The sequence below is a fragment of the Athene noctua genome, chromosome 3 (genome assembly GCF_965140245.1).
Source record: "Athene noctua chromosome 3, bAthNoc1.hap1.1, whole genome shotgun sequence".
Taxonomy (NCBI): domain Eukaryota; kingdom Metazoa; phylum Chordata; class Aves; order Strigiformes; family Strigidae; genus Athene; species Athene noctua.
The window spans coordinates 81,754,692-81,773,694 of NC_134039.1; the positions used below are offsets into that span (position 1 = coordinate 81,754,692).

The 19,003-nt window shown below is 38.9% G+C and overlaps 1 protein-coding gene across 5 annotated transcripts in view; it reads left to right on the forward strand.

Moving 5' to 3' along the window:
* Window positions 1-19,003, forward strand: part of USP6NL (USP6 N-terminal like) — a 133,095-nt gene that overhangs the window by 76,074 nt on the left and 38,018 nt on the right. For all 5 annotated transcript variants that reach the window (XM_074903503.1, XM_074903504.1, XM_074903505.1 and 2 more), the window contains 2 exons: window positions 4,257-4,296; window positions 9,013-9,093. In XM_074903503.1, the coding sequence (XP_074759604.1) occupies window positions 4,257-4,296; window positions 9,013-9,093 (121 nt within the window). The remainder of the gene's footprint in view (window positions 1-4,256; window positions 4,297-9,012; window positions 9,094-19,003) is intronic.

Sequence of the window (19,003 nt, forward strand, 5' to 3'; positions counted from 1 at the left end):
ATTGAATTGATCCTCTGGAATTTACAGTTCTGGGGTTATCAACATATCAAGGCTGCTGATTATTGCGCTAAACATCTTCCATCCTCAACTGAAGCTGCAAATGATAGAGGAGCTTTTACATATCTTAAATCTATTGAAGTCAAACTAGAAGCAGGAAAACGCTGTGATTTGAGCCACCAGGTAACATATTTGGGATTTAAATACAAATATAGGAAAATAATAAATCTGAGTGATTAATATGAGAAAGACTTTCCTTGTGTTTATATGGAACAAATGTATCAAAGTGCTGTTTAAAGAAGACTGATTTAAACAGCAGCAGTGGGTAGGTGGCTGTAAGCTTGTTAAGTCTGAGACTTTTCAATTTGTTTAAACTACCACTGTTACTTGAGGAGGCTAGTTACAACACATAGCTCAGTGGTCAAAACCAGAGAGGCGTATTTAATGTTCTGAAGAGTCAGATATTTATGATTTAAGATTAATATTTCTTTAAGTTACCTTGAAAAATTAATGAAAACCTGTGTTAGCCACCACGGTGGATTTAAAAACGTAAAATTGATTCGTCACTTACTATCTAATAAAAAAAGCATTTTTAATCAAATCCTTGTTCTTCAAAATGAAATCCCGTTTCTTTGAATTTATAGGCTTTATAATCCTCAGTATAAGGTGTTATAGTCCAGATTGAAAGATAGGAAGAAGATTTTGGGCCAGTGCTGCAGATCTCCACGAGTGAGGACCACAGGTAGAAGTCTTGAGTTCCAGTCACATCTTGAGAGTCTAGTACTTCCTCCCAGTGAAGTGTCTTGAGGAGCCTTCTAGTAGGAAACCCAGCACGCCTTCATATGGACCCTGCTCCTTATTGGAGTTAGGATTTGGTCCCAGCGTTTTGCAGTTCCCAAACCTGTAGACAAACATCTTCAGACTCTTAATGCTGTAACACCAGACCTGCTTGGCAGTGACACCCAGAGCCCTTGGGCTGCTGTTAGGTGGTTAATGTGCGCACCGCCCAGCCTGCAGGTGGGAAAATCTAGTCTTTATGCCTGGGGCAAAGGCACATACCAGCTGTAATGATTCTTGATGCCTGTATGATTAAACAGATGAATATACCAAGTTTGGATCCTTCTTTATGGACAGTAGTGTTAAGATTTCATTTCTGCTAAGTGAGACCTTGTTTACATGAGTTCAGTTAAAAACTGTCTCTGTAACTCTTCTTTTGGATATCAAGTATTGTAATTAGCTCGGAACCATACATTAGTCAGTCCTGTTCTTCTCTGTATCCCCTAAATGAGTATTACTTGCATTACTAAAAGGAAAACAGTCATCTTAAAGCAAGATGTGGCTATATTATGTTAATATTGTTTACTACTTCACATTATTATTTGGTGAAGTACACAGATAAAGAACATTGAAAAATACAAGTTTAACTAGGCTGGGGACAGTGGGAGAAGATTCAACACTAAAAGAAAGAATGAAGGTATAACAGCATTAGATTGGCTAGGCTGGGGAAGGAAGGGGAAGATTCATCATTATAAAGAAAAAAGGAACAATAAAATTATGTTGATTAATAGACTAATTGATTTTGTGTCTGATTCCACCTAATCCTTTTTAGTAAAAAAAAAAAAAAGTCATAAGGTGCGTATGCACAGAAAACAGATACACTGAATTGAAATCTATTTGTTTAAAATATCTTTAGGGGCTTGAGAAAGCTTGTTTGCCCACTGTGTCTTTCAGTCCTTGCAGGATAGATTTGAATATTATGTATGTGACTATGTGGGCGTAGTTAGTGCAATCTAATTAATTGAGAGGAAGATCTCCAGGAACTTCTTCGTTCCAGTCCAGTGAGTTACTGTGCAGCTCGGGGCATTTTGCTCAGCTCCTGCGCTGTTTTCTTGGTACTCAGTGGCCAGCAGCATCTTGGGGAATAAAAATATTGGGATGGCTTAATGTGCTTCTGTGGAATTTCAGTGCTTAAAATGTATAGGTATGTGGTATTAGTGCATAGCCGTGCAGCTAAAGAAATAACGAGGATTGCGGTCATAAATTTGCTGCTGGATTAATTTAGTGAGGGAGTATGATGTCTGCTTCCCAGGACAAAAGAGCCTTCTTTCACTGCTCAGTAGGTTCAGCTGTGCCTTTTGTTTACATGTCGATGATAACTTGCAAAATTAGCAAAGAGTGATTCCTTAATAAATCGTTGCAATTCATTCTTCCTTTGTAACAAAATAAGATTTGATTAATCTCTCATGTGATTAACTTCCATGCCAGATCAGCAAATGAGAAGGTGTCAAGTGGTACCAGTTCAGCAGAGGAGTTGCTGTGTCTGGTGTGAGTCCACAGGGATGCGGAGCCATCACATCGGTGGTTTCTTGTGTGCTGCTGGCAGCACTGGAGGAAAAAAAGAGTTTCTTGTGTGTGCAGCCAGCTGCTGGTGTGATCTTGTAGGGCCATGAAGAATGAGGTTTGCTCTGTGAAACTGATGCTTCTGGTGGAGATAGACAGTGCCTGCAAATGTCATTAAAGAATTGAAAATCTTAAGTGACGTTTGAAAGGCTTACCAGTCTTTGTCCTTCAAACCAAACAACAAAACTTCCCAAGTAGATTATTAAATTGAATTTTTTCTTCCTCGTTGCTTAATTTTTCCACATCGGTTCAAATAAGATTAATTTCTAGGTGATACTTGGCATACAAAGGGCCTCCTTTCAGTTTGTTAATTTAGTTATATGGCAATGTGTACAATAATTTTGTAGCTTTACAACCTCAGGTAGCACTGAATGTGGCTGTTTCTAGTGTGTTAGGTGTTAATCACATTTTTTCTTTTCCCCATTTTGATGTTGTTCATCAAGAAAACTTTCAGATACCTGGAAAGTGCTTCTAAATGAATGGATTGTGCTTTTTGCAATGCTGTTCAAATGGAACACTCTTGGTTTTTAAATTGGTTTCTAGGCTGTGTACTGGAAACTTTGACTTGTGTGTGTGGTCTCTGAGAAGGTGTTGATTGGAGCAAGCTTTTCCATTAGATGAAGTAATTCAAATGTATTTCTTTATTCAGATATAACTTCTGAATCTGAAACTGCGTCTTTTAAAAGAAATAAACGAGATGAAATATAATTCAAGCATTTTCCATCGCACTCTTTTTACATTCACTGCAGTGACAACTACTTTTGTAGCCTTCCCCAGTGTTTTTTTGCCCTTGCACAGATTTGATACAGGTCTGAAATACTGGGTTTTAATGTCCTCACTATAGAAAGCTGTAACGATGTGGGTAGGAATTTTTTTCACAAAATCAAGACTCAGTAGGATTTTTTTTTTTTTAAAAAGGATTTCACATAGTGCCTGCTTTTTAGTCCTTTTTAAACAGGCCTTTGTTGGGTGTGTTATTTATCTGATTTGTAGAGCAGAAAAAGGGAGCCTTGCTACTTACAGACGAGCTGCTATGTTTTCAGGAGCTGCAGATGATGCAGGCAAAGGAAGAGAGGCTCATTTGGCATCAAAGTGGTCCAGTTACTTTTGATAAGCAAAACACAAGTTTCTTTGATAAGAAAAACAGAAGTTAGAGCCCTCAGAATGAAACTAAAATAATATGAAGTCTGAAAATGTGTCTTTTCAAAGGCTGCTTTTCAAACTTTCAATTCATAACCTGCCTTTTTAGAGTTTGGTGAAGAAGTGAAAGGACTGTATTTTTTAATATTATTTAAATACCTAGTAATAAAACTGATTTTTGTTGTTTCTTTTTCCCTACCACCTACTCCTTCTTGCTCAGAGTGAGTTTTGTAGAGTTTTGAGAAAATGGAAGTGAACTCTCCCATGTCAAGCAAAGCCTCAGTGTTTTTCACAGGACAGAGTAGTAAAGGAGGAAAACCTTGAATAGGTGTTTTTCAGCTAGCAGTAGCATGATCTAATAAACAAAACAAACAGTTCACTTAGGTTTCAATCCAGTAGTACAGCACAGGGTTCTTTTAGTAAAGAAAAAATAAACTTTCTGTTAAGTGCTTGTCTTTTGAAGCTATGCAGCTACTTTCATTTAGAAGGTTTAAGACTGAAAAAAATTTAGTTCTGTACTTAAAATATTGAGTTTTACTGTGTTTAAAAAAGGTTCTTGTGTGTCGTTTTCTTAGTTCTCTAAAGTGCAGAATTCTTGTTTACTTGTTACTACATACTGCTGCTGTAAATGATTACTTGTAAGAATTCACATCATAATACAGAAATGATTTGGTGCCAAGATTAACTAAGAGTAATATGAACTTTGTCTTTGTTTTCAGTCCAGAGGAGCTTCCTGTCCATGATGCAGCAATAGAAAAGGTAAGTCTCGTGTCTTCCAGTTTTTTTGACTAGGAAGTAAATGTTTACAGATTTAAGACTTTTAAAATATAAATCATTGTGAAATGAGGAGGTGAAGCATTTTAATGATTTGGATTCCCTAAGAAACACGTTCTAAGTCCCATAGAGACTTGTGGTCCTTGAGGCCATGTTAACTCGCCCACAGATCCCTTGGGGCCCACAAGATCTTACATTTACTAGTTGCAGTGAGACATGAATTTTCGTCACCTATTACATGGCCTAGTAAAGAAAACACCTATTTAAGAGATCACACCCGGCTCTGCCCTGAATGAGCGAGAACTATTGTCTGTCTCATGAGCTGTTATCGGCTGTGCTAGATGGATGGATTGTCCAAGTGAGGTGGTGGCTTTGATGCTGAGGTGTATGTTACTGTCCCCTGAGGAATGTAGTTTGGTAAATGGTCACAGATATCCGGGCTGCCACTGAACCGTGATGACCTCCCTTGTAATGTTGAGTGGACCAGCCAAGTATATTCTGGACATGCAGGCCCTGCCAGCAGCTGGTGTAGGCCCTAGTCCAAAAATCCTGCTGCTGGAGGGTCCTGGAGGAGAAGTTTGGGAACTGATGCTTTGGGAAAGTGGAAGGCTTCTGTTAAAATCATTGGGAACTAAATTTCTACTTGTCTGGGCCTGCTTACTGTTGGTATTTCCCCTTGGTCTGTGAGGCCTGTTGTTATCTCCAAGACCAGATCCTTCTTGGTTGTCCATATTGATCTTCTGTATCATCAGAAGACTCAAGATATTTAAAGCTGTAAATTTAAAGTTAGCCCTCTTGGCTGCATAAATCAGTAGAGTGCATGGAAAAGGGATGGAGTGACTTGTTCTAAGGCAGTTCAGCTCCCTGAGTGTTAAGAGTGGCAGTGCTTCTGAAAATGGGTTATTCTGAGCCTCGGTGTAGGGCTAGTAAGAAACATTTTTCATAAAAGAAGGAAACTTCTGAGTCCCTTTTGTTTGGCATTCATGTGTGTTTCTGTGTACACAGCCTGAAGTAGGTGCATTTTCCTGCCATATTTCATAACATTTAATAATGTAGTGAGTGTATATATAATTTCATTTCCATCAGAAGGACACAGCAGGGTGTTGAGTCTGTGAGAATAAATATTAGGGAGCTTGCAATGTTGTGGTATATGTATTTTGAAGCTCTGATTCACTGTGGCTTTGTAGTTAGCCTTAAATTATTTTGGGAAAATAGTGTCTCAGTTCTCTGTCCCATATTGTATTCATGCTGTCTCAGACAAAATGTCAGCATAGAAACTGTATTTATTAGATCAATGTTAAATTGTAAATATAGTGTCTTTTTATAACCATACAATAATGCTCCTGTATTAGACTCCTGGTTATACTCCTGATGATATCCTGACCTCTGCTGGTTTAAGGTTTATCTGTCTTCTGTCAGTGGTGTTTGAATCTTTAAGATTTTCAAGATAACATTTATAGGATAATTAATGTGTCTTATTAATGTAGCTTAAAGTTAAGTTCTGCCTTAGAGATTTTAAAACTATTCCCAAGTCATGTTTTCATTTCGCTTGCAATTTATGTAAAAGGTTGCGTATCCTTGTGACTTTTGAATCTCCATTCTTCATATACATTCTAGTGTAAAGCCTAAGCTGGGTTTTCTGTGTCTGTGTTCATGTGCATAATACTTTCAGAATGGCTGTTACTGCTGTGAATGCAGAGTAATTTTGATGCTTTATTAACTTGCTGGGCAATTTGGTGACTTAAATGCATTGAATCATTGTCCTGCATTATGAACTACTTAAGCTTCAGATGAATCATCCAGCACATTTGAGATAAAACTAGGAGAGGTAAAATAATCTAGAGGAGAAAGGTAGACAGAGAACTGACCTTAGGAAATCTAGAGTCTGTGTCTGACTTTTTTTTTTTTTTTTTTTTTTTTTTCCGGAAAATGAAGTAATTTTCATTTTGTTTGGTTTTGTCTTTAGTTTACTTGATTATAAATTCTCCAGGGAACAGCTCAGTGAGTTCTGGCTTTGTCTGAGGCTTCTGCTAAAGCTTTGCTTTATGCCTCAGCTCTAGCACACTTGCTCTCCAGGAAGGTAGGGTGCTGCACAAAAGATGGATGCTGGCAACTGCATGTTTTTTTTGCGTTTGGTAGTGTGTTATTTACTGACATGAGAGTATGAAACCTTCTCTGCTTCAGTTAAGGATTCTGTTTATTCCCAATGGCAAAAATGCTTCAAAGTGTAAAATGTACTCAGAAGACAGATAAAAGGATTTTTTTTTTTTCTTTCTTTTTTGGTGACAACTACATGGAACTTGCCTAAAAGAGCAGCAGCAGTATCCCTCTGCTCTGCAATGGGCTGCATCAGATCTATCCATGTTTTCAGTGTTGCACCTGTTAGACATGAAAGTGAACATAATTCAGACTTGGAAAAAATAGCTAAAAGTTTTCAACAGCAGAATACAGAAATAATTGCTATTTTGACTACAGTAGCATCGCTTGAGAACTGGGATAAATTGATACAGAAGACATAAAAGCTTGAACAAACATACAGTTGAAATGAGCTTCTGGCTCAAAAGACCAAGAATCTTGAAAGTAGATCAAACATACAAAGAGATGGTGGGAGCAGATAGGGGTTTATTTTTCTTACCAATTATCTGAACAAACTGTTGAGGTCAGAGACCTTTCCTGACTTGATAGCAATGTTATTCCTGCAATCTAAACTATGTCCAGAGAACATCTGCTTTAAGAGATGTTAAAAATGCTTATTTCTTAATGGGATTGCGATTGTGGAGAATCAGAAACAGTGTTGTGAAACCTATGAAATCTAGGAAGTGGTAGTTTTTTCTACTGTTCCCCTCTAGTCTAACTCTTAACTGGTTGTAATAATTTTTTAAAAAAAGAAAGTGGTTGGGGTATTGCCAAATACAGCATGGAACCTGAACAAGAATGTGGGCAGTTGATTGCAACATAAATAGTTAGATATGTTAAGGTTGAAAGAGTGGAGGTACTTCTTTCCCCATAACTTTCTTATACTTTTGTCAGGTTTATGTCAGTTGCATTCAAATAAAAATAACTTAAAAAACCAAACCTAACTTATTCCCAGGATACTTCATGGACTGAATTGTGGTTGGAGAGGACCTAAACAGTCATCAGGTTGTAATTATGCAAGTGCAAGGCTTTGGGCTCCTGGATTAAAGAAGTGCTTTGCCCATTTTGTTGCATTGATAGCCAAGAAAAAAAAAGCATGAATTCTGATGAGTAGAAGCTAGAATTAAAATTAGAATTCTATTGAGATAATAAGTAATAATTTTATTTTATATTTTCTTCCAACATTTCAGATGCAAGTTGACTTAATGAATACTTAATGAAAGTATTAATAAGTTTTCAGTATCCTGCAGAGCTTTGAAATTAAACTCTTACATTGTTACCAGGTTGCATCACTAACCATATGAAACAGAATGTTCTTCCTGTTTTTATTAAGCCCTAGATTTGAAGTTGGAGGTAGAGGAGCTGTCCTTTACAAGAAATCCTAAGTATTTGTTTATATTCATCTTTGAAGAGAAAGCAACAGCCACACAGATACGTTTTTCTGCTTTAGCGTTTCCAGTGTTCATCCTCAGCTCCAAAGCATTATGAAGGAGTTGAAATAGTGTTAAGTCTAAAAATATATAGTTAATTTTTTAGCATAATCAGAGACACCTTGCCTACTTTACAGCATGTAAAAATGGGCTGTAAAAATACATGCTAAAAATCTTATCACTGGAGCCAGCAAAATACAGATTATTGGCTGTGAAGAGCTAGTGTCTTGAAATTTCGGGGACTAATTCCACTTGCTTGTTTGGTTCCCAAATTCAAGAAGGCGATGGCAACTGTAGCAAGGTTTTCATAGACAGTATGGCAATCTTTAAGGTAGTAGGGTTGTCCAATGTTTTTAAAGCCATACATAAGATAAATAATGTGTGGAATTCACATATTTATTATGTTACATGTTATACTACTACTTAAGTATTTATATTGAGAAGATGAAGTTTGTTTTGAATTCTCATCACCTTGTTACCGAAATATTCGTGTCAGTAATATAATTTAAGCAAGTAGGTCTTACTTTCAGAAGAAATCCTTGAAGTTAAGATATAGGGCCATTTAGGTAAAAATGTACCAAGCCAAGGATAAGAATTATAGCAAGGCTTTCTAGTTTATAATGTCCAGAGTTAGAATTTATTCCCACTTTTGCTACTGCACTGTTGCACTTGCATGCACTTGTTTTTGTTCATGTAATTTGTTCCTTTTAGGAAGGGATGGTTTGTGTGATCAAGTAGCTTAATTATGTTTAGGGCAAGTCATTACTGCCAAGTCAACTGACTTTTAAGAAGCTTGCAGCAGGAATTATTTGCCTGAAAATTTACTAAGTGTTAAAACAAACCCAAGTTTTTTTGTCCTTGCCAACAATGTGTAGAGAAGAAATTTTTATAAATCTTGTGCTTAAACTCCTGTTACAACATACAATTCTTTATGTAGTGCTGAAAACATGGGTTTCTGTTCAGTTTTTGGTTGGCTGGTTTTTTGGATGTTTTAAGTTCCTCTTTGTTGCTCTTCTCACATAAGTGATAAAATGTTGATGATGCTATGTTTAAACTTTTTCTCATTTTTTTTAGAAAACAAAGAATTTAGAATGTGTTAATTTTTAAAGACTAAAAAATTCTTATTTCTTTTCAGCAAAAGCATATTGAAATTGAAAGAACTACAAAATGGCTTAAGATGCTGAAAAGCTGGGAAAAATACAAGAATAGTGAAAAGGTAAAAGTTATGCATGCTTTTTTCATTAGCTATCACTTACGGAATGAATGTATAACCTTAAATTTGATTGTTTCTGTTTATGAGATCTGAGACAAACCCCAAAACCCCACAGTGAAAGAAAAAGACTTTTTATTCTTCAAAAATGCAATAATACATAATAACCCAATAATGATAACAACCCAGCAAAACTGGTGGTCAAATGCAAGGAATTTCTAAGGGCAATACTGCGAGAGGGCTCTCTAATGTATTCATAGTAACAATTGTGTGCTGTACTGCTTTGCACTTGTACTGTGGGATTGGAACTAGGACCACACAGCCTGTTCATGTCTACAAAATAATCTCTGGAGCGCTGAAGCATCAGACCTGCTTGTCTTGTCTTGCAGAGAGCTAGAGGTTGGGTTTTATTTAGGCTTTGAGAATGCAAAGGATGAAACAAAGAAAAATCTTTATAAACTTGTAAAGAGGAGACACCTTTAAATGGGTATAGCTGAATTCTTCAGGAACCGTCAATCTTCTTTCAAGGGTTATGAATTTTAACTTTTTTTATTCCTTTGTAAGCTGGATATTGTATTAATCAATAGTTAAATTTAAAGTTACTCTTTCGAGTTACTGGTAGCACCTTACTGAGACCTATGAGGGTTTTTTTATGGATTTTCTTTCTATGGTTTCCGCCCCCCTTTTTGCAGCCCAGGTTTACTGAAGGGCCTAGGATAGCTTACAGTCATGGATCAGTGAAAACGACCTTGAATAAACTCTCCAAGGAAACTGATTAGTCATAACATGGGACACATAGTTTGATGTTTAAATTATCACACTTGCCAGCACAGATATCTTAGGATATCCCAAGATGCCTGGCTGCTTTGTTAAAAGGAGAGTTGCACTCTGTAAGTTAGAAGGTAAAAAGTATAGGAAACCATTCAGTGCCCTGTTCCCCTTGGGATAAGTCTGTTTGCTTCTGTGAATAATATGAAACGCAGCATTCATAATCCTCAAGAGAAGTGCATTTTTTTGATGGTATGAATGGGATCTACTTTTGAATAGAATACTTTATACCTTGATGGGCTCTTTTGTTTTGGAGTCAATATGCAAGAACTGAAATTTGCTGGCAGCTACTTAACAGTGCTCAGCGGTGCTACAACAGTTCTTGACTTGGGGGGGAAAAAAAAAAGTAAAATTATTTTCTATGTGAAGTTGCAGGTGAATTTTAAGGAAGTGAATTGCCCATTAATAATCTTTAAATTGCTTTCAGGATTTTTAGTTACAGATTTCTTTTTATCCTACTCAGACAACAAATAATCGTCTTGGGGTAATGACAGAAAGTGGGTTATGTTAGGTATGCCATTAAGTGCTAAGTGCTTTTACTTGCTTTAAAAGATAGATAGGGATTTCTATGTGAGTAGTTTATTTGCTGGAATTGTAGTCTTGGTCATCTTAAAATTATGGAAGAATTTCAGCTGGAAAAAAACTTGCTGGAGATGGTATGTTCTCAACACTGTGTTCTGGGGAGGTTTTCATAACTGTTCCTGTGACTGTTTATGAATAATGCACAGAATATGAGGTTCCACAATTAAAATTCCTTCTTCTCCTCAGTAGGGCTTAAAACTTGCCTTTTCTATTGGGGATTCTGTTGGTATTTTCTGATGCTGCTGATCCACCTGTATTTCACTGAGGACTAGGGGACAGCTGTTATGCATACCAGGTTACTGCCAGGATAACTGCCTGCAGCATTAGCTCACTCCCTTACTAGACTTCTGTTTTAGTAAATTATTCTGTGCAAAGTGGAAAATTTTAAAGGGAGAGATTGAGACCAGAATACTTGTTAGCCTGATTCTCAGATCTCTGCTCTACTACAATTCAAGTAGAGGGAAAAATTTACTCAGGGTGTTCTCTACTCATTATGTCTGCTTACTGCCTTTGGTTTTGAGACTAGCAGCCATGTCTTGCACTTTGCTTTTGTTAAAAATACCAAAGCCAGTGGTTCATGTTTTTCAGGGTATAACTAAGAAGATAGCAAATCCATTTTCTTAAAATATGAAGTGAATGCATGAAAAAGTAATAATTTGTTTCCCAAATTTTTCTTATAATCCTACTTTCTGTCCTGTCATCTTTTCTGGAAGGAGAAGCTAGAGGTCATAACACTTGTGGCTTTGTTTCTTTACTGTGGCAGTTGGGTGATTTGAAGGTCAAGTGTGTTCCCAAGTCAAAGGGATGATCAAAAAACCTGTGTTACAGCTACTTCATTTGCAAAGAGAATGTTGAATATGACCTTTCAGGTAACACAATTGCTACGTGTTGTCTAAGCAGCAGTGGTTTTCCTCTTCAGCCACGGATAACGTCAGTCCATGATACACTGACTTAACTTGAATAATCCTCTATTCACTAAGCATGCAGAAGGTATAGCAGATCAGCTGAACAGAAAGAGTTTCAGTTCATGAAACAAATTATAGGCTGAACTATAAATAGTAGTGGGAATAATTCAGCATGTTCATAAAGGGAATGAACTTTGCTTGAGGCTAGGAAGAATTTTCACTGATTGTTGAACCCTGGCACAGCACATAAGGCTATAAAAACAAGGGTGTTTTCCTTATTCTTTCTTGTATCTTATGTGGTAAGTGAACCAGAACATGAAGAATAAAGAATCGGCCTCTCCCTCCCTCCACCCTACACCCCTGAGCATGCAGTGGAAAGTCAGACATTATTTGTCACTGCTCTTTATGGAAAGCCTGGCGATGTTCTTAAGGTTGAACAAAACTCACGAATAAAGACAGTTTTTATCTGAAAGTGTGTTGGAAGAAGGCACCAGCTTTCCATGCTCACCTTCGTAAAGCACGGTAGCAGTAGTTGCAAGTACAAATCCTGACTCTTGCTTTCTGTCTTTGCTTGATTGGATAAAGTGGTTAACATTGGAGAAACAAATTGGTGAGGAAAATGAACAGCCTGAATTTTAAAAGACTCACTTCACCTGACACTCTCATGGTTTCAGTGCAGTCAGGCTGCTCCCAAAATCAGTGTTGTTCAGAAACAACAATGAAGGGAACATTGCAGCAACAACAGTAATAATGTTGTAGGCTTATAGATTATAATTGTAGTAGTGGCTTGGTTTTGGAAAATGACATACTTGAGAGATGCTTGTGTTCTTAAAAAGAGAGAGCAAGGGAGAGTCAGAAAAGGTGATGGTCTCAGGGATAGAACAGGTATGTACAAAATACAGGATTTTAGACAGCCCATTTGTAATGAGCCTTCATAATGTACAGCTGAAAGAGTTTTGACTGGAAGAAATCTGTTCATACTGTACACATACTGTAAATGAATCCATATATTTGATTACATTATCCAAAATTGTCATATGCTTAATTGCAAAATACAGTTTTCATTTAATACCCTTGCAGAGCTGCCTATAGGCTGCTTCCTATCTTTATCTGTCATAACTTCACAAGGAGAATTAATGAGAAAACATTAAAACACTGATGTGTGTGTGTGTGTGTGCGCGAGGTGCTTCAATTTACATCTTTCCCCGATCTTTATTGCAGATGAATATCTCAAGAGAGAGATGGGGCTCTGGGAAATTCACACTGTTTTCCCATTAGAACTTCTGTACTTAAACCTAATTAAAACCAAAAAGGGTGGGGAAGAGGGGGAGTGGAGGGAAGCAATATGTGACCATGAGGAACTGGAAAGAGATGGAAGAGTTGTCACATTGAGATTAGAAATGTGCCAGTCTCTACAATATTTGGGTAATGATTTACTGTTGGAGAACGGCTTGCAGAGAGCAAGGCCATGGGTCTCTGCAGGAGCTGATTGCAGCCATCGGAGGTAAACAAAGGAAAAAACCCAGGGTACAGTTATGCTAACAAAGGACTGTTATGTTAACAAAGAGAGAAACTGAGGTACACAATGGCCTTGATGGTAAAAACAACCTTGGGAAAGAAAAGGCAGGCCAGAAGAGGGAAGATGTTGTGACATATCTGAAATGCCACAAGGGGCTGGGATATTATAATGTAGCCTTTTACGTGTATCCAATAGATTTGTGAGTAGTATGCATGATTATTGTAGAGTGCTTATATAAGGTGTGATTTCTTTCAATAAAGTTGAAGCTTGCTCTATCATTCACATTGAATCGGCTGCTTGCTTCCTCCGCCCGCCACAATTTACAGGTAATAAAGGATGACACAATAAACCGAACCCATGTACAACTCCATAACTGTGTAGAATCGCAGGATTATTTCAGTTGGAAGGGACCTTAAAGATCATCTAGTTCCAGTCCCCTTGCCATGGGCAGGGACACCTTACCCTAAGATCAGGTTGCCCAAAGCCCCGTCCAACCTGGCCTTGAACCCTTCCAGGGAGGGAGCAGCCACAGCTTCTCTGGGAAACCTGTTCCTGTGTCTCACCACCCTCACATTAAAGAATTTCTTCCTAATACCTAATCTAAATCTACCCTCTTCCAGTTTAAAACCCTTACACCTCATCGTATCCCTACACTCCCTGATAAAGAGTCCCCCCATCTTTCCTGTAGCCCCCTTTAAGTACTGGAAGGCCACTGGAAGGTTGCTTCAGAGCCTTCTCTTCTCCAGGCTGAACAATCCCAACTCTCTGTCTGTCCTCCCAGGGGAGGTGCTCCAGCCCCCTGATCATCTTTGTGGCTTCCTCTGGACCTACTCAAACAGGCCATGTCCTTCTACATAAGAAGGTGGTGCCACAGTATTCCAGGAGGGGTCTCATGAGAGTGGAATAAAGGGGAAGAATCCCATCCCTTGACATTCTGGCCACACCTCTCGATGCAGCTCAGGACAGGGTTGGCTTTCTGGGCTGCAATTGCACATTGCTGGGTCATGTTCAGCTTCCCAGGTTCTTCTCTGCAGGGCTGCTCTCAATCCATTCTCTGCCCAGCCTGAGTTTCTGCTTGGCATTGCCCCAGTCCATGTGCAGGACCTTGCATTTTGCCTTGTTGAACCTCTCAAGCCTGTCAAGGTCCCTCTGGATGGCACATCCCTTCCCTCCAGCGTATCAACTGCACCACACAGCTTGGTATTGTTGGCAAACTTGCTGAGGGTGCACTCGATCCCCCTGTCCATGTCACTGACAAAGATGTTGAACAGCACCAGTCCCAACATCGACCCCTGAGGACACCACTTGTCACTGGTCTCCACTTGGACATTGAGCTGTTGACCACAGCTCTTTGAGTGTGACCATCCAGCCAATCCCTTATCCACTGAATGGTCCATCCATCAAACCCATGTCTCTCCAACTTAGAGACAAGGATGTCATGCGGGACGGTGTCAGATGCTTTGCAAAAGCCCAGGTAGATGATGTCAGTTGATCTTCCTTAATCCACCAGTGCTGTAACCCTGTCGTAGAAGGCCAACAGACTTGTCAGGCATGATTTGCCCTTAGTGAATCCATGCTGACTGTCACCAATCACCTCCTTATTTTCCATGTGCCCTAGCATAGTTTCCAGGAAGATCCACGTGGGCACAGAGGGGAGACTGACTGGCCTGTAAATCCCTGGATCTTCCTTTTTTACCTTTTTAAAAATGGGGATAATGTTTCCCCTTTTCTGGTCAGTGGGAACTTCACTGGGCTGCCATGACTCCTCAAATATGATGGATAGTCACTTAGCAACTTCATCTGCCAGTTCCCTCAGGACCCAGGGACACATCTCATCAGGTCCCATGGACTTGTGCATCTTGAGGTTCCTTAGAGGGTCTTGAACCTGATCTTCTCCCACAGTGGTCAGTTCTTCCTTCTCCCAGTCCCTGCCTTTGCTTTCTGCCTCTTGGGTGGTGTGCCTGGAGTCCTTGCTGGTGAAGACAGAGGCAAAAAGTCATTCAGTACTTCAGCCTTCTCCATGTCCTGGGTAACCAGGTCTCATGTTTTGTACTAGGGAGGGCCCACATTTTCCCTAGTCTTCCTTTAATTGCTGACGTATCTATAGAAGCTTTTCTGGTTGCCCTTGACGTCCCTGGCCAGTTTTAATTCTATCAAGGCTTTCACTTTGCTAACCTGATTCCTGGCTGCTTGAACGATTTCTCTGTATTCCTCCCAGGCTACCTGTCCTGGCTTCCACCCTCTGTAGGCTTTGTTTTTGTGTTTGAGTTTGTCCAGGGGCACCTTGTTCACCCATGCAGGCCTCCTGGCATTTTTTGCCTGACTTCCTCTTTGTGTATAAAACTCCTTGATTCCTATATGATTATTTAGGCTTTCTTTCAGTGGAGGCATCGTGATTCTTGCAGACACCAGTCTCTGAAGTGTGTAACTGCCCTTGTGTCTTTGAGTGATTGATATTTGTCAAAACAAAGCTTTCATCTCCCCATTAGTCATTTCTTATGCAGGCAGTGTCATAGAGCAGCAAACTTTGTGTTTCAGTGTGGTCTTTTTCTAGCTTATGCTTTTATTTCCTATTTGTATTCTGCTGCTTAATAATCCAGGGTACAATCAACCACCACAGATAGTAAATCCTTCCTGGCTTAGTATGATCATAACTTTCAGGAAAGATTAAATAAAACTGTTATATGTTATATTCCCATTTGAGTATTTCCACCAAAGTGTTTCTGCCTTTCACTGTCTACCTTCATCTGCCTGTGATTGAAGTTGCCTAAATTGAGAGGGAAAGGAAGAAGAGAAACAATCAGGGTAGCTGGCAATTTTTAGCTGTCTGGCATTCACACAGAATATAATAATCAAGTTTCTGCTTAGTTTAGAGTCTGAACACAGAACCTTAATGAAGAACCCTTTTTGCATTCCTGAGATTTTTTGAATGAGGTTGAGCAGCTCTTGTATTTTTACTTTTTCTTCCTTTTATGCAACCCACAGAAGTTGAAGAAACTCTAAAGGCAGCAGCCTTTATAAATATACTTTCTTTTCATTATAGATATACTTTCTTGTGAGACTTCAGATTTTAATTCTTATGCTTCTCATCACTGATTCTTTTTGAGGTGGCAGAGTCCCTCTGCTGCTTGTGCAGCTCTTCCTGACATAACTGAGAAAGTGGTTTTATTTTCAAGGAAACCAGTTTTATATCTTGCAGCAGCAAGAATGCCAGTTCCCATTCTTCAGACTAGTGCTGCGTGATAGTGGCCTCGTTTCTTGTCCAGGAACTAATTTGGTTTATGAGCTGGAGAGATTGGGGCAGGGGAAGGAAAGGGAGGTTGTATGTTTTCTAGATTTTTTTACACGGAGGCAACATTGAATGTTGGATGTTATGGACTTCATTATTTGAGATGATAGCTAAATTGGAATATTCCAAATCTGAGAGTTTTTTGTTTCTTCTTGCTTTGTAAGCTTTTTAGTTCATATTATATATTCTCTTGTGTCACAATGGGAAGGTCCAGTTTACAGGTCTAATTTCCTTTTGCATGAGAAGCTCCTTTTGAATTCCCAGGTGGTAGGGCCTCATCTAGTGTCCACTTGTCCTTTCTACAGGATCAACAAAATTAGTAATAACTGCAAGAGTTTGTGACAACTAGCCTTGGCTGAATATCAGCTAAGATGTGATACAGAACTTGAACCTGTATTTTTATTTAAGTTATGCTTATATATCTACCGAGGATGAGTTTTCTTTTTTCTTCTTTCTATGTCTTATGCTGATGGAAACATCCTGGATTCCGTAACACCATTCTTTGAAAGATGCATGTTTTCATACGATTATTTGAGCTCTGTGTTTATATACTTGTGTTTTATTTTCAGCTATTGTCTTAAGAATTGTTGAACATTGACACGTTATTTCATCTCCCCACAATTAGAAGAAAAAGTTAATAGATGAATTTTCTACTTTTTGTTTTAATTATTAATTCAGAGAGAACAGAAGAGTAGGGTTTTGCAAATATATAGACCCAACCCAGTGTTTCTCAACATATTTTCAACTTCATAGTACATGAGGAAATAAAAGACAGCAGAGGGCAGTAGTGTGGTACTTATGGTAAAGATATTCAGTTATCTAATAATCAGTTTGCTCATTTGTATTTTCTGTAACTGTTTGGTGACTGATTATCAGAAATTAGTTTTGCCAGGAGGTGTGTGTGGGTTCCCCCTGCCCTCCCTGCCCCCTCTTTGCACCTCCCTTCAGGTATTTATATACATTGAGAAGGTTCTCCTGAGCCTTCTCTCCTCCAGCTGAACAGCCCCAGCTCTCTCAGCCTTTCCTCATACGTGAGGTGTGCCAGTCCCTTCATCATGTCCGTGCTCCTTCATTGGATTCTCTCCAGTATGTCCACATCTGTCTTGTACTGAGGAGCCCAGAACTGGACACAGACCTCCAGGTGTGGCCTTACCACTGACGAGCACAGGGAAGAATCAGCTCCCTCAACCTGTTGGCAATATTTTTGTCTAACACAGCCCAGGATATCATTAGTCTTTTACTTCAAGGGCCCACTGCCGGTTCCAGTTCAACTTAGTGTTTGCCAGGATCCCCAGATCCTTTTCTGCCAAGCTGCTTTCCAGCTGGGTGTGCCCAGCATGTACTGGTGCATGGAGTTGTTCCCTCCCAGGTGCCAGATTTGACACTTCTTGTTGAACTTCATGAACTTCCTGTCATCCCATTTTTCCAGCCTGTTGAGGTCCTTCTGGGTGGTAGCATGACCCTCTGGCATATCAGCCACTCCTCTCAGTTTTCCATTGTATATAAAATTATTCACACTTGTTTCCACATTATTGTTCGTGTAATGGAGCCTGTGCCATGAAAGGTTCTGTTCTTGAGTTAACATTTCTCTCTCAAGTACCTGGTAGACAGTGAGTCTTTGGTCTCATGTTCTGCTGAGTCTGTAGGCAGGATCTTGTAATGACTTGGGGATGACTGGAAGTTTTTTTTTGTCTGCCTAAATAAAAGAATAGTTGGAACAGCAGAGTCAGCTGGATACAGATCTAAAATGGTTTGCAAGAAGCTTTGAATGTTATTTGGGTTTATTCTGTCAGGTAGTGCAATAATTCAGATCTTAGCTACTGAAAATGTTTGCTTTCCTTCTGGTTTTTTTTTGACGTAACTGTGGTGGGCTAATGAAACTGCTGATCTCTCCGTCCTTTCCACTCTTTTTAAAGTTGTATTTGCCAGCTCATTTTTCAGACTTTTCTTTTAAAAGTACATTCATAATTCTTTATCTCAGTTTTTACTTACTACTTCAGAGGCTTTTCTATTGTTTGGCTGTCTGGGAAGTGCAGGAGATGGGAAAACTGTATATACTATAGACTCCTCTGAAACTGGTTGTTCTTCTTCAGTTTAATCTCCTGAAAAAAGATAGCCCCGCACTTTTGAGGGTTTGAATTTGTTTTAATTCTATTTCAGTAAGAAACTATTATTACAAAGGCTTATTTTTGGCCTTTGATGTCTGCCTGACCTTTCCCGAAAATATTCATTTAGGTCAACAGTAGCCTTGACAACGTATTCTTCAACAAACTCTCTTCATTAGTAGCCTTATGGTTGTTGGAAGCCTTTGAAAACAGGTTACAAAATGATAATTAATTGGCAAAAATGTTTGTTATCAGGGTATGCTGTTAATGTATCATGGGTCTCAGGAAAACATCTATGTGTCACTGGGGACATATAACACTGCTTTTTTTTTAAAAAAAAAATTTCTTTCAAGTTCCCAGAAAAGATTCGCACATTTGGCTTATTCTGCTTTCTGGTAGACAGGCTAATCTCTTTTTAGGATGACCACTGCAATTGGTTTTGCTTGGCTTTCAGAAGACTGAATTATCCCCTCTCTCACAAGCAGTTATCCTTGTTCCTGGGTGGACACATACTGAAGTTCTCTGTGTGAGCTGAAGTCTGGGTATACATCTATAGAGAGGAGTTCTTTGTAGCACTGTATCTTGGTCTTTATCCTCACAGAAGAAACCGTACTGTCATAACTGTGCTCACACTAGAAGTGTTGCTGTTTTAACATTCTTAATAATATTAAAGCAGCAAAAGTTTCTT